The sequence below is a fragment of the Peromyscus leucopus genome, chromosome 16_21 (assembly GCF_004664715.2).
Source record: "Peromyscus leucopus breed LL Stock chromosome 16_21, UCI_PerLeu_2.1, whole genome shotgun sequence".
NCBI classification, from domain to species: domain Eukaryota; kingdom Metazoa; phylum Chordata; class Mammalia; order Rodentia; family Cricetidae; genus Peromyscus; species Peromyscus leucopus.
The window spans coordinates 60,814,838-60,831,722 of NC_051084.1; the positions used below are offsets into that span (position 1 = coordinate 60,814,838).

Below are 16,885 nucleotides of genomic sequence, written 5' to 3' on the forward strand. Positions count from 1 at the left end.
GTCCATATCCACTCCCACCGCTGTGTCCTCATCCACACACCACTTCCCACAGGCTGAGCACTTTAGGAAAGTTCCGTTGTCTGCTCACCACCACCAACTCCACCACACAGACCTGATTTGAAAGCATCCATTTGTCTTCAATCCAGAAAGAATTGTTCTGTTCAGAAAAACATAAACTCCTTCCAGTTCTCCTCAAATACACGAATAGTTTATATGACAGTTTGTGTTTCTGAAATAAGGAGACATTTGAAAGCTAGGTTGATAATGGTATGCAATGTACTCTGAGTAGTGTTCAGTAGGCATGTTTTCCTTTTAATTATTTTATTCATAGAGGTGTTGTTTGTTGTTGTTGTTGTTGTTGGTTGGTTGGTTGGTTGGTTGGGTTGGGTTTTCGTTTTTTCGAGACAGTGTTTCTCTGTGTAGTTTTAGTGCCCATCCTGGATCTTGCTCTGTAGACCAGGCTGGCCTTGAACTCAAAGAGACCCACCTGGCTCTGCCTCCCAAGTGCTGGAATTAAAGGTATGCACTGCCACCGCCCAGCTATGTAGGGGTGTTTTGCTTGCTTGGTTGTTCATGTCCTCTGTGAGTACAGTGCCTGTAGAGGACACAAGAGGGAGTCAGAGGTCCTTTATCTGGAGGTACAGATGGTTGCAAACTGCCATGTGAGTGCTGGGAATTAAACCCAAGTCCTCTGGAAGAGTAGCATGTGCTCCAAACTACTGAGCCGTCTCTCCAGGCCCTGATAGGCATACTTCCAAGGATATTTTTCCTGCTCTCCAAAGAGGCAAAATTCCAAGAAATGGTTAGTTTTTGTTCATTTATTTTTATATTCTAGTTTCAGCAAAGGGCCATTTCTAGATCATCTTCATGTCATCCTTTCAATTATGTGTCATTCTGGTGGGATTTTCCATGTTGCAGTGACTGTAACCAGCCATGCTCCTGACTGATGCCTTTCTTTACCATTTATGTCACGAATTCGTCTCCTGCAGGGACTATGTGAGGAGGCATGCTGGTCCATGAGCTTTGTGCTGCTTTAAATACATGCACACACAAAGAACTGAGCAGAAATGGCTGAGAATTGATGAGGGCAATATTCTGAATAGAAGCAATAGTTACATTTTGTGCATTTAATTAGCCACAGCTCTTTAGGAACTGGTGTAAATGTCAGGAGGTTTGTAACATTGGCAATTCATCTTCACAAGAAAAGAAAATGCTATTTGACGGCAGAAAACAAGAAACAAGTAACTAATAGTCACAGCAGACAGCTTGTAAATTAGATATAGGTCACTGTTTTAATTAACGATGCTGTTAGTTAATGAGAAAACAACTAAAACATGTGCCTTTAGGAATCCTGAATTTGTGCCAAAAAATAAGTCTTCACCTAAAACTATTTTAAGAGGAACTTGTAAACAAACTAACTTCAAGAATAGACTGTAAATATCAAGCAATATACAGCAAATTCATCTTTTTCAATGAAAATGTATCATGTGGATAGACTTCCTTATTATCTGGGAAGGAAGGTTAATGATAGGTAGTCTCAAAGACCATTAGACAGAATTCAAGACTACCTAAATCACTGCCTCCTAGTTTTCTTGACTTTTGTATACACATTTTCTTATTATTTTTTAATGAAATTAGTTGATTGGTTATTTGCATGGGTATGGGTGGACGAGTGGGTGGGATCTGTGCCTGGGCCCATGTATGGAAATCATATGAGAACTTTCAAGAGGCATTTATCTCCTTCCACCATGTAGGTCCTAGAGATTGAACTCAAGATGTCAAGCATGGCAGCAAGTGCCTTTATCTACTGAAGCTTCTAACTGACCCCTTCCTATTTAAGGACAATAAGAAAGCTGCCCTGCATTTGTTAAAATTATGTGCTGAATAATGGTGAAAGAGGACAACTCCTTCAAAACAGATGACAGAAATATTTAGCATTGTCCTTGGCTCTGTAGTAGGCTGTCAAAGCTAAGCTGCTAGGGCTTCAGTAGAGAAGGACAGATCCAGTATTAGTAACATCAATTTTACCATAACTTTTCCTCCAAGGAGATCAAGTACTTTGAATGTTGTCTGAAAATCTACATGCAGTCATGTAGATTTAACTAAGTGGTGGACAGTTTAGTTCAACCAAGTGAGAACTGATTTAACCTAGGATTGGCCAGGAAGGCAGCTACCAAAAAAAATTGCTTCTAACTTCAATCATCTGTGTGAACATTTGAAGTCATTTAGATCATTTCAAATGAGTTTTAACTCATTTGAAAATAATGCAGAAAGACCCTACATAAAAGGTGACCTAGAGAGTGCATTGATGGAGCACATGGTGTTGCTGAATCCTAGGCAACTGGACAGAAAGGACACATTCCTTCTCATGAGTCTATCCCATGGTTTGATCACTGAGAATGACTCTTTTCACTGAAATTTTCAACAAGGTAATTAAAGACTCATATGTAGGAGTAAGGAACAGTACACATACCCTGTGCCCACTTTGCCCAAATTCCCCAAAGTAAAACTGTCATACAATATCACAACTAACAGTATTGCTAGAATCCATGGGTCATATTCAAGTTCTCTCCTCTCTCTCTCTCTCTCTCTCTCTCTCTCTCTCTCTCTCTCTCTCTCTCTCTCTCTCTCCCGTTTGTGTGTGTGTGTGTGTGTGTGTGTGTGTGTGTGTGTGTATGTGTGTTATAGTTTCATAGGTACAGCTGTGTGTACATGGGTCTAGAGAACAGAAGGCTACATTGGGTGTCATTCCTCTGGTGCATAGATCTTGGTTCTTTTAAGATAGATTCTCTTATTAGTTTAGGACTCACTAGACTAGCCTGGCTGACAACAAGCCCCAGGTGTCTAAGTGACCAGCACTGGGCGTGGAAAGATATGACACCAAATGCAGCATTTTTTTCTCTTTCTTTTTATACATGTTCTTAGGACTGAACTCAGGTCCTTAAGCACCTACTACATTATCCCACCTTCAAGTGGCCTTTTTTATAACAGATTCTCCCCTTCTTTCCCTTCATACTCTACCCTATCAAGGGCCCAACCACAGCAATACTAAACTCTATTTCTAAACTGCTTTTATCTTTTTTTTTTAAAAAAAAAAAAGTGATTTTAAATGGGACAATGATGGTAGAACCTGCTGGAATTGACTCTTCTCCACTCACCAACACTCCCTAGTATTTTTTCCAACTGTATCTATCACTTGGCTCATTTTTATTGTTGAATAGTATTGACTGATGTATATATACCACATATAGCCTCTTTAATGTCCTTACAGTGAAAGATACCTAAGCTGATTCAGTCTTCAGTCATTACGAGTAAACCTGCTGTCATCATTCCTGTCCCAGTTTTTATATGCACCTGGTCTTGTTTCTTTAGCATGGATACCCAAGAGCACAATGGTTGCTGTGTGTCAACTCTGTTACTTTACTAAGAGGTTACGAATCTGTATTCTGGCGATACAGTTTTGCACCTCGGCCAGCAGTGTGTGAGTGATCCAGCCTTCCCAAAGACTCCTCAACATTTTTTGCTGTTGCTGATTGTTATTACTATTTCTTTTTACTTTAAAAATTCTGAGTGCTATGCAATGATTTCTCAGTGAGGTTTTAATTTACATTTCCCTGATGGCTAATAATGCCAATTATCATTTCAAATGTGTCCTTTGTCACCTGTTTCTTCTTTTCGGTACATACATATATATATATGTGGTGATATATTGTGTACCCTAATAAACTTGCCTGAGGATCAGAGGACAGAGCTAGCCACTAGATTAGACATAGGGGTCAGGCAGTGGTGGCACACACCTTTAATCTCAACACTTGGAATCTCATTCCTTTGCATGGGAAGCACACATGCCTTTAATCCCAGGAAGTAATATGGCAGGGCAGAAAAAGGTATATAAGGCATGAGGAAACAGGAACTCTCTCTCTTTAGGCTTTGGATTTCATAGAGGTAAGAACTAGTGGCTGGCTGTTCTTCTCTGATCTTTCAGCTTTCACCCTGACATCTGGATCTGGGTTATTTTTAAAAGACTATCTAGATTCAAGCAACATATGTATACCAGATTCATGGCTTGCAAATATTTTCTTCTAATCTATAATTTACCTTTTTATTTTTCTGACCTGGGCTTTCTCCAAGCAAAAAATTTTAATTTTGACAGAGTACAAGTTTCCTTATAATATTTGTCTTTTTAGTATCAAGTCTAATAACACTTCTTGGTTCAAACATACAAAAATTTTTTAATATACCTTTTTAAATTTTTTATTTATTATTTAGAAGTTCATACAATGAATTTTGATCATATTCTCTTACCTTCCCCAACTCTTCCCAGGTCCTCCCCCACCCCTTATGCACCCAGCTTCATGTTCTTTATCTCTTACAAACAAACATTTGGAAGTCGTCTTGCTTCCTTCCCTTCTCTTTCCTTCCTCTTCCTCACCTTCCTCTGCTTTCTCTATCCCTCCCATCCTTATTTACCTTTCTTCTTTCTTCCATCTTTCCTTCCTGTCTATTGATGTGACGTTGAAAGTTTGTTCTTCCCACACTGAATTGTCTTTGAACCTTTAACAAAAATCATCAGAGCATATTTGCATGGCTCTATTTCTAAGTTCTTTTATCTCATCCACTGCTCCATGATCTGTCCTTCTGCAAATACCACATGATCATGGTTCCTGGAGCCATCTAATAGACTTTAATATTGTGTAAAGTGATTCACCTTTCATCTTTATTAGGCCCTCTTAAGATTTCAAAGGCCTGTAAATTTCCATGAACAGTTTAGAATATGTGTGAATCCCCAAGAAGCTTTCTGAGATTTTGACAGGATGTCTTTATATTAACTACACTGGTTAGTAAATCTGGTCTTTCTACCCACCTATTTCAGTCTTCTCTCATTTCTTGCATCAGTAGTTTGTAATCTGCATTGTCTAGAAGCTGCACAGGTTCTGCTAAGTGCATAACTAAACGTGATTTTTATGTGAAATAGTTGTGAATAATACTGTATTGTGAATTTGGGCTGCAACATGCTCATTGCATATGCTGGAATTTTGTGCAATGTGATTCATGTTTTTATGTATTGATCTTTCTATACTAAACTTACCATACAGACTGTATCAGCTGACTCCTTGACATATTATAGACAATCATGTCCTCAGATAGTACAGACCATTCCTGTTTGGCTTTCCAAACTGGACCTTTTACTGACTTAATTTGCTTCATTCCAATCATTACAACTTACAGTAAAATCTTTAATTAGAAGGATGAACATAGACATCTTGCCTCACTCTTGATTTTAGAAAATAGCGTTCAGTTTTTTAACCATTAAATGTGTTAGCTGCAGGGAGTTTTAGAGATGATACTTATCAACTGTGATTGATGTTATTGCTCTTTCTAAATTGCTGAATATTTTATGAGGAATAGATGCTAAGGGCTTTTCCTGAATTAATTGATATGTTTCTGTGAATTTTTATTTTCTTTAGTTTGTTGATGTACTGTGTTGGGTGGGTGGGTTGCAAACACTGAACCAGCTTGACGTACCTTAAACAAATCCTACTTGTCATATTTTTTTACAGACTGATGGGTTTGGTTTGCTAATATTTTATTGAAGTTTTTTATGTCTAAGTTCATGAGAAATATTTGTTTATGATTTTAGTTTTTCTTTTTTCAATATTTTTATTATTTCAATTGTGTGTGTATGTGTATGTGGTATGTGCACATGAGTGCAAGTGTCCACAGAGGTTGGAGGTGTGAGATCCCCCTGGAGCTGAGATTACCAGCTGTTGTAAGCCACCTGTGTGGGTGCTGGGAATTGAACTCAGGTCCTCGGAAGAGCAGTATGTGCTCTTAACCACTGAGCCATCCTCCAGCCCCTACTTTATTTTTCTATTAGCTTTAGTCATGCATTGTTGCCATGCCTGTAGTCTCAGCTGTTCAGCAAGGTACAGCTTTAGCTTAGGAATTCAAGACCAGTTTAGACATCATAGCTAGAAAATTGGTTTCTTTAACCAGTGAACTAGGCACAGGGCATCTATTGACACACATGCCTCTTATCCCAGTACTCAAGGGGTAGAACAGTGGGAGTCACAAGTTCAAAGCCAGCCTAAGCTGTACAGTATGCTCCAAACCAACATGGTTTAGCCCCCAAGAACTTGTCTCCTGGGAGAAAAAAGAATTGGGAATGTTTCCTATTTTCTGGAAGAAATTGTGTGAAGTTGGATGAGAAAAAGAGAGCTTTGTTTTGTTTTCTCTATTCTAGGAAAAATTGTGTAGAACTGGCATGATTCTTCTCTACCTATTTAGTTGATTTCAATATTGAAAGTGTTTAGCCCAGACACAACTTTTACAAAGCTTTTTAATTATGGATTCAAATTTTCAGAGATTATAAAACTATTCAAATTATTATTTGTTTTGTTTTCATGGCTTTTGTCCAATTTTCTGAATTGTCAAATTTATCTGTGCACCATTATTTCTAGCATCTCTTTATCGGGTTTTAATTACTTCTTTTATTTTTTGAAATTATAATATAATTACATCATTTTCCCCTATGCTTTCCTTTCCCCAAACCCTCCTTTACTTGCTCTTTTCAACTTCATGGCCTTTTTTCTCATTAATTGTTGTTACATGCACATATGTACATGCATATTTATTCCTAAATATAGCCTGCTCAGTCTGTTTTTTACCTGTATGTATGTTTTCAGGGCTAACTGTTTGTTACTGGGAAACAAATTGGTATGCTCTTCCTTGGGAAAGACAATTTGTCCCATTCTTAGCATTCCTTAGGTGGCTGTAGTTCTTTGTGTAGGTTGAGACTTTATAGGCTTTCCCCCATTCTTGTTCAGCTCATGTTTAGGCAATCACGTTAGTAAGACTTTCTGTATTTATGAACCACACAATGACCAGCATGGCACAATAACCCTAAGTAAGGATGCCATAGTGGCACATATACCTTGGCAGTAACCAACAGCTCTCTAATTGGACTTCAGGCCCACTCAACAAGAAGGAATCATGCTTGGTACTGGAAACCTAGCCAACTACTCAGTACTAGTGAAGTCATGGCTCTGGGAAAATACCTACAACCACCACTTTACTAAACCAGCATAATCCCTAACTACATTCTAAATATTTGTCCTTATACTCACAGGTAGTAAGTGTAACCTTTACCCCTCAGCATGGAAACTTCTCTTTACAACAAATAGAGACCACTACAGAACACTATAACCAATCAAACTGCAGAGTTGTGGAGCCCACTCCCAATAAATATATCTACAAAACACTCCTGCACCTAGGGCTTAGGGATCATTGCTGTATAAGAAGGCATGGAAAGGTTGTAAGAGCCAAAGGATCAGGGAGTTTGCTGTGAGAGTGTGTCTTCTGGTCTATCAGCAGCTACATCCCTAAAGACTTCTTATTGATTTTTCATGACCACCGTGTCTGTGATGACACCCTCTATAACATTCCTGAGACTGGTGATTTTTATCAGCTTACAAAAGATTTGCCAATTTTATTGATCATTTTCATAGAGCCAGTTTTTGTTTCATGGATTTTCTGCTTACTTCCTTTTTATTTCATTACTTTCTTCTTCTCGTGTATGCTATTTCCCTTTTCTTCTTTATTTAGACCAATTTTATTCTTCTATCTTCAGTTTGTTAATGGTGGTCCTAGATTATTAGTCTGAGACCTTGATTTTTGAATGTAAGCATTTTGTGATATAAATGTACACTCCTCCCTGCTGTGGTTGCACCTGTACATTTTGGTAGGATGTATTTTTATTCTCTTTCAGTTATTTATATTTTATTATTTTCACTGAGATTTTCCTTTGACTAATAAAATACATTAAAGTGTATTTTTTAAATTTTTCACATGTTTAGAGATTTGCTTGTCTTTCTACTATTGATTTATAATTAATTCCCTTATAATTTGACAATACAGTCCACATGATTTCATTCTTTTCAATGCTGAAGTTTGTTGACAGCCTAGAATGTGGTCTATCTTGAATTTTTTAATGAACAAAAGAATTAAATGAAGAAATTTGTAACATGAAGATGCATATTCGGTTGTGGTTGTGAAGGATGCAAATCTCTACCTAGATCCCATTTCATTTGGTTATTAGATATATTTATTCTTACTGACCTTCTTTCTGCTACTCCTATTCTATCACTTTTAAGAGAAGGGGATGGTGATGCCCCCAAATATAACTGGATTTCTCTGGTTTCTGTGCAGTTCTACCAGTTTTTACTTTTCTTTCACAAAGAAAGCATTATTGGCATTTTTTCCTAATTTCTTTTTAAAACAAAACAAAACCAGTAAACACTCATCCATATTCCTGGATAATGGGTGTTAAAAAAAGAATTTGTAGACATAATTGGTCCTGCTTCACCACAGCATAGAAATAGAGCAGTGATTTTAGCATCCTCTTCTTTTTTTTTTTTTTTTTTTTTTTTTTTTTTTTTTGGTTTTTCGAGACAGGGTTTCTCTGTGTAGCTTTGCGCCTTTCCTGGAACTCACTTGGTAGCCCAGGCTGGCCTCGAACTCACAGAGATCCACCTGGCTCTGCCTCCCGAGTGCTGGGATTAAAGGCGTGCGCCACCACCGCCCGGCTAGCATCCTCTTCTTAAGAACAATGCTCATGTGTCTATTGGTGTTATCTGTGGGCTTTTTCTCCCTCTCACCTATGGCTCCATGGGGGTAAGGGGAGGGAGATGGAGTCAAAGAGTTTCCCTGGAAGCAGGCTCCAAAGACTGGCATGAAGGTACAGATCTTGTTTAAAGTGTATGTTCACTGGATATATGCATACATTATCCAATCAGCTATGGTCATATCAAGTTACTGTCCAATGATCCCGAATGACATGCAACCTGTGTTATGTGAGGGTGTGTGGGGGAGAGAAGGCAGTATGTCCAGGCAGTGTATCTGCAGACAAAGGGCAGGAAGCAGACAATGTCCTGTGCTTTGGTGCCAAATTAGAGGGTCTGCAGTTAGCTGAGACTCCATTATGAGTCATCTAGTGTTCCAGAAACTTGGGTCTGCTCAAACAGCCACAGGAGGTGTTGGCACTTCTCACATTCCCTGTCTTTTAGTGACACCATCTGAACAGAGACTGACCCCTCAGTTATCTGTTCACGTGAAACAGAAGCACCATTACATGGTGGTGTCCATGTGACAAAGCCACACATTTGGATTTGTGGGAATAATATTCTCTACCGTATGACTTCTCACAACTGGAGTACTAAACTTCTAGATAGTGGGAATCCAGGGAAAGAATAATAGGGGCAGGGGAGGCAGCTGATAATAAACTTAGGTTGTGCACAAGCTTAGATAAATGGGCATTTTATACTTGAGCATGGTTTGTATAATGTTGAAAAATGTGCTATTAAAAACAGATGATGTAACAGTTTGACACCTTAATAAATGAATAGACTCTACTCACATAAGCTTTCAAAACCCAAAAAAGCAAAAACTAAATAAAAACCCTCAGATCATCACTATTGGTATATGGATCACAGATTTGGTCTTCTGTGCATAAGTCGTTTGCAGATATTGATCCAAGAAGTAGTTTTAAGTAATCATGAGTAATGATGCTACAGGGGATTGCTCTCTCATCATGAGAAGTGTTTGTGGATTTCTTGGTGCAGAGTAACAGGAAGATAAAACACTGTGCCTCTAGGGGGCATGTCAAATGCATAGCATATCACCACATAAACCAAAGACATGTTTGCATGAAGCATGTACAAAAGTGTGGTTTTCATGAGTTTAGTAACAACTTTACCTTAATGGAAAAATGGGTTGGAACTTTGATATTTCTACAATCTACATTTCTGTGATGTGAGGCAGCTTTAACATAAACCATGTGTCAATTTTATAATCCATCCATTATAATAAACTTGCTTAATATGCATCATCTATATTATAAATAATGACAATCCTTGACATTCTTCCAACAACGAAGGTCGTTCCTTGTCTTTTTTTTTTTTTTTTTTTTTTTTTTGGTTTTTTCGAGACAGGGTTTCTCTGTGTAGCTTTGTGCCTTTCCTGGAACTCACTTGGTAGCCCAGGCTGGCCTCGAACTCACAGAGATCCACCTGGCTCTGCCTCCCGAGTGCTGGGATTAAAGGCGTGCGCCACCACCAATTTTAATAAACTCAGAATCTGTCCCTGTGGAACAAGTGACTTTGCTAGACTTCTCCAGAATAATTCTCTTTTGCAAACCTCTTCTGCAACTGCTTGTTTAAAAGCTGATGTACTCGGCCCTTCCCCAGGGTTAACTCACAGCCCTTCCTAAATACTCTCCCAGTCGTTTTGCTGGCGCAGGTGTTGTTTTCCAAGCAGCTATTGCCAAAGGGCAGCATGATAATTACCACACTTCAGATCTGGAGGATTCTGAGCCTAACTTCTGACAGCAGATATATGTGTCACACACACAGTTATTCATCTGAAACTGCCTGTGTTTAAAGATTTTAAGACTGTAACAAAAGGCTGACTACTCCTAAACTTATTCTCAGAGAGCAACTCTTAAACTTAGGGATTGTGTCATTCCCTCAGCACCATGAAGCCCTAGTGTCTATCATACTTGCTGTTGTATTTCAGGGGTCACTCTTTTCATGTTATCAAGAAGTGAAGCCAGCTATGGTATATATCTAAGGTGAGAAAACATGACTATTCAACCTTCACATTTCCTATTACAATTTACTCTTTCACAGTGTTAAAGACTTGAAGAGGCATATATTCCATTTCCACATGGAAAATAGGAGGCTTCTGTAGACTTCAGACTAGTAAAGAAGAAAGTTCTTTAGACATCAACCAGATGTTTCCAAGCACAGTACTTAAAGGTGCAGAAATAGTCACACAGGTTCTTAGCGTAGATTCCTCTATCATGCTTCTCTCTGACATCTGTTCTGATATTTTAGGAGTTCGTGATGATCGTTGTCTTTGGCTTGGAGTTCATCATTCGAATCTGGTCTGCAGGTTGCTGTTGTCGTTATCGAGGATGGCAAGGAAGACTGAGGTTCGCTCGAAAGCCTTTCTGTGTTATAGGTGAGTATCAAAGTCTTGGGATTTATGGTACTGCATATTTTCTTCTTTATCTTGCTTTGCAACATTCAGTTGATATTAGAAGGCAACATCCAGAAATTACTTACCGTGGACTGGTCTCTCTCTCTCTCTCTCTCTCTCTCTCTCTCTCTCTCTCTCTCTCTCTCTCTCTCTCTCTCTCTCTTTCTCTCGCTCTCTCTCTCTCTCGTGTGTGTGTGTGTGTGTGTGTGTGTGTGTGTGTGTGTGTGTATGTTAATTAGCCCTACAATATATCACAAGGTTATGTTCAAATCACCCAAATGTGTACCAGTGTATTATTCCTTGTAGCACATACCCTCTAGCATAAATGGAGACCACAGTATGGCTTATGCTCTGAAAACTTTAAATCTGACCCTGAGCTCTACACTCTGAAATATGATTCCCCCCACCTACAGTTCCTATACAAATAGCAGACCTCTTCATTTCCTGTAGCTTCTGTAGTTCCAGGAGGGACTCCATTCTGTTGAGATTCAATTTGAAATGATGCCTCCTGATGAAGATATTGTAGAACCCTGTGGAGTCAAGACCTGGCATCTCTCAGTAATATATTTAAAATCATATCTTAAAACTGAAAACTCTGTATATCAAAACTATTATTAGACAGCTAAATTTGGTTTTCCTGCTCTTTTGCCTTTCTCATTTGCTAGGCAACCATTCAAATCCAAATACTGGAAGTTCTCGGTGAGGCTTACTCCAATTATTTCCAAGCTGAGAAAGTGGGATTTAATTTACAAGATAATTTACTCTCTTGTTTGAGGAGTTAGGAATTGCTGAATAATCCCTTTGATCACATCCCTTAATCTTTCTCCCCATGGTGAATGGTGAGAAAAACCAAGTGCTTTCAAGGAGTAGAGTTCTGCCTCTGTAGGCACTGCTAACACCAACCTCTCTCACCTGGAAACCATCATGCTAGGTATGGAGAAAAGCAAGTGGAAGCTTGCAGCCCCCCAGAGCAAGGCATTGAGCATTGGAAAATCCCCCCTCCCCAGATGTTTTTCTCCTCCTGAATTCTCTGCTCAAACAAGGTTTTGAAGGATTGTCACTTGAAGTGAAACTACTGCAAAGCAAGGACTCTGTTGATGAAAGACCCAAACAAAACAATTCACAAGGCAGGTGGTTGGCCAAGATTCACTCAACGTCTACAGGATAAGGTCGGTTCATGGATGACTGCAGGGATGTTCCAATCCAGATTTTAAAACCAATTAAAATTTGGTTGCCTTCCTGTTCGGAGGGCAGTGCCAATGTATTTCTGCTCTTCAAGCTAGAAAAGAAGTTCTTTTCCAGGTGCCTGCTGCCTCTTGATAGCTCTTTCCAGCCATCGTGGTAGTCTTTTAATCTTTCTCCCTCTGCCTTGGATCTTTGAAGGTCTTGCTCAGGAAAATGATGTTCTGTTCTCTCTCACTTCACTGGCCTCCACGTACCCATTAACAGTGACCTTACAGATTTGATATGGCGAGATATCAGCATAATTTTGAGTTTTTGTTAACTTTGGGGGATTGTTATTTAAGTGGTGGTTTTACAGCTAGTAAATTAACTGCTTTGTAAGTTGTCATGGATATATAATGAATTCCCATTAGAGCGTAGATCAAATGTACACATGCAGTGAAGGTAATCGTGTGTGACTTTCAGCATTCTGTTTAATGTCCATGTGACAGTTTGATCTGTGTTTCAACAGAATTGATGTAATAGTAAAATTTATTCAAATGTGGCTTATTGGTTTTAGGTCCCTGGATTTATCCTATGCAGATGAATCAAATGTCACCTGCTGAAGGCAAGGGCTGTGCCACATGATTGTTGAGACCCTTCCTAGATCTCTTTAGGGGTCCATAAAATTGGTGCATAAATTGGTAGAAAATGATGAAGTCAGCCCTATGGTCCCATTGTTCAACCACATTTGCACTGCTGAATGCAAAAGGAAATACTGCACCTTTCTCATCTATCTGCACTACGTGTTCTGAGCAGGAAGGAGTCTGAAATGTACCAAAAATTATTAATACTTCATACGTTTGAAAGATTGGGCTACTCTGAATATGCCAGATACACACTCAAATTTTTTTTTCTGAAATCTTGAACATTTAAGAATAGCATATGGACAGGATGACAGCTCGCCTGGCATACCTTCACTGTGGGAAATATTCTCTCTAGGCACACTCTCCTAGTTAGCTTTAGCTATCAACTTGACACAGCCAAGTTATCTGATGGAGTCTCCATTGCATCACCTCGATCAGATTGGCCTATGGCAATATGTGGGGGCATTTTCTTGATTGATGTTTGATAAGGGAGGACCCCTCCCACGGTGGGTGGTGCTACCCCTGAGCAGGTGTGCTTGGGTTGTATAGGAAAATCAGCTGAGGATGAATGAGAGAGCAAGCCAGGAAGCGGAGCCCTTCAGTGGTTCTTACCTCTGTTCCTGCCTTGAGTTCCGGCCTTGACTTCCCTCAGTGATGGATTGTGAGCTGGGAGTTAGAAGGCAACATAAATCCTTTCTCCTTCAAGTTGTTTATGGTCAGTATTTTAGCACAGCTATTGAAAGCAAACTAAAACACACAACAATTTGTCACTTCGCATTGGAAGCAAACAGAAGCTGCTACCATGGTCAGGCCTTGCATAGTATCCTTGTTTACCAACCAGTAATATTGGGACACAATTTAATAGAGGCCCCATGGGCTGATTCCAAAGACTGGCATTTCCTCTTTCTAAACCACAAACCCTCTACTAATTAAAGAAACTATACAATCATTGTGTACTTGTGTTTGGAAAAGATACTCTAAGTGCTTAAGACTAAGAAAAATAACTTGTGCATTCTTAAGAAAATTAAATGTTTCCTTTCATTTTGAATATTTTGCTTAGTTATGATGTAAAATTGTATGTAGAATTACAAACTTGCCATCACCCCTACCTGTTCAACTAGCTCCATCCCTATGGCTCTGCTGTGAAAACCTTCTCTACAGCTTTGGCCAACCACTACATCCCTGCCTCAGAGAGTTAAAGCACATCTGCAGTAACTACCTGGGATGATTCCCTGATGACTTTTCTATATCCCAACATAAATCCCGCCTTCTATAACATGAATAGGGAGATGTGTGAATCACTTTGAGGCCTGTTAACACAGCCGTTCTTTTTTATTCAGCTTTTTCTTAATGGCCTACTTGAGAATCGCAAATAGTATCAAATGCTGGTACTCAGACTGCAGTAATGAGTCTGATATGTCAGGCGGCCTCAACTTCAAATAGTGGCTATTTTTGGATCTCTTGGTGACTGCTTTTAAAAACAGTCATAACAGGGCTGTATTTTTTTCCAGTCTTGAAGTATGTCTTGGTGCAGCAGAAAATACCAGCCTGTTATTAATCTTGTATCTATATTTGATGTTAAATGTAGGTTGATTTCCTACCGCTGTCTTAACAGTCTCCTCTGGCACTTCCACAGGAGAATGAAGGGGGTAAACCAGAGCTCAGATGTTTCCCAGGAATGAAGCATGTCTGTCTTTCACTTGAAATAACAGCTTCTCCGGAGAGTGCCAGCAAGTGTGTGCATTTTTTTTTTTATTAGAAAATGTAGCCAGCTTCCTACTTGGCTAAAAGAAAACAGAAGATTTTATTAGAGTCTGAGGCTGGTCAAATACATCTGTGATTTCATCATATTATAAAGCAAGTTAAATTGTTAATGTGTTCACAAATTAGAACAGAGGCTCTGAGAACTGCCACTGGCTTGCAAACTAAAGATTTTTTTTTTCTTTTTCTGCTTCTTTGCCATCCCCACTTTTTACTGGAATAGACCTATTCTTGGCCCGAACCATTTCAGTACCTTCAAAAGCTTTTTATCCCCTTTAGTAGAAACTGCTTCCTCACAGAAGTTGCCTAAGACTCACGTGTTCATTCTTCTCTAATGCATGGTTTCTTTCCTCTGATTGATTTAGGACACTTAAAACCTATTTAATCAAAGACTATAAAATGGATTTTATTATCTTTTTAGTAGCATTATTTACTGAGAACTGCTACATGGTACCTACTGTTCCAAGCACCTTATAAATATTATATTATTAATATTATTTAAGTATTATAGTATACTTTAATTTTTTTACTATTATTTTATGTGTATCGCTGTTTTGCCTTCATGTATGTCTGCACACCACGTGCATGCCTGGAGGCCAGAAAAGGGCACTGGATCCCCCTGAAACTAGAGTTACAGACAGTTGAGAGCCACCATGTGGATGTTGGGAATGAAACTCAACTACTGAGGCATCTCTCCAACCACTTATACCCCATTTTCCACATGAGGAAGTCAGACAGTACCTAACAAACCTGTGTAGAGTTAGAAAGAAGGCAGGAAAACAAAAATGAAAATAGGATTCTTTTCTAATGTCTCTACTCTAGAAAAATGATCCTCTCTCATCGTTTACTGGCAATTTAAAATTATACTTGATTGAACTGTGTCCATCCACATCAACTGATGTCTAGCATTAGAAATTCAAAAAGCTAGAGTTTATAAAATGACATTAATATTGAGATTCGCTTTATTTTTAACAACCACACCTATTGCTGCTCTCTAGCTTGAAGGAGAAATTAGGGAATAAACAGACTTCTGTGTCCAGTATCTACATCTTACACTCTTATATAATGTCATTCTGAGAGTCCCTGGGTATTTGCAAATTGGAGAAACCTTTTAGGGTAAGTCGTCTCACTCCCAGGAATGCCTCTAGCTGTTCATTAACAGTATCGTGCTTGCTTAGACAATAGTTGATGTGTGCATCAACTTGACTAATAAGGAAGCATAAAATGCTATTATTTGACTGTACAGAAGGTATTCTAAGAAGGAAATGAAAAACTGCAGATTGCTCCCCATTTCTTCTATAAGTAGACCCCTATGATGTATTTTACTAATATTCTTTATATCTCATGTTATATAAGAAAAATCATTCAAAGGCAGAATACTTATGTGTCAGATACACCCAATGCAAGAGATGCAAATATGAATAAAAATAGTCCCTACCTGTAAGATTACAGCCTCATATATCCTTGGAAAGTGGAAAGTCAAAAGGAAATTGAAAAGTTACGGGAAGAATGATATGGACTGTCATGACTCACTACATAAGACAAAGGAGCAAAGATTACCTCAGGTTTGAAACTTAGTCATCCAGAAAAAAAATATATTATGTAATTCTTCCATGTCCAAACAGAGTTCTGGATGCTGGGAATAGAAATATAGATAATGAAGGGGAGATATCTTAGATTGTACAGTCCAGGAAAATCTTTGTAAGTCATAGAATATTGAGTTGATCTTAATATTTTTTTAAAAAGGAGTCAGTCTTGAAAATATTTAGACACATACCTTTTCAGTCCAAGGAAGAATGCTTGTAAAGTTTCCTTGAATCTTATGAGCTCAGCCTGTGCAGGAGGCACTAGGTGTTGTGGCTGGAGATCAAGAACAGTAGAGAGAGGAGGAAGAAGAGATGGTGGGGATGGGCAGAGGTCATAAATGCTACAACGGCTGTTCTCAACCTGTGGACCGCGACCCCACAGCAGTCGAATATCAGATATTGCTCATGTCAGATAATTACATTACAATTTGTAACTGTAGCAACATTACAATTATGAAGTAGCAATTAGATAATTTATGGTTGGGGATCACTAGCCCATGGAACCTAACATGAGGAACTGTTTTAAATAGTCACAGCATTAGAAAGGTTTAGAACCATGGCTCTAGACAGAGCAGCTTCTAGAGAGCCAGTACTGGTAAAGGTCCGGGAAGTTGCAGACCTAATATGAATGTTTGGGTTGAGGACAACTAGAAGTTTAACTGTGTAAGGCCCTGAGTCTTTTAGACTTCTATG

At 38.8% G+C, this 16,885-nt stretch overlaps 1 protein-coding gene across 2 annotated transcripts in view; it reads left to right on the forward strand.

Annotated features, from left to right (window-relative positions):
• Kcnq5 (potassium voltage-gated channel subfamily Q member 5) overlaps positions 1-16,885 on the forward strand; it is a 543,303-nt gene that overhangs the window by 392,210 nt on the left and 134,208 nt on the right. For both annotated transcript variants that reach the window (XM_028868060.2, XM_028868061.2), the window contains exon 3: positions 10,893-11,019. In XM_028868060.2, coding sequence (XP_028723893.1) covers positions 10,893-11,019 — 127 coding nt within the window. The remainder of the gene's footprint in view (positions 1-10,892; positions 11,020-16,885) is intronic.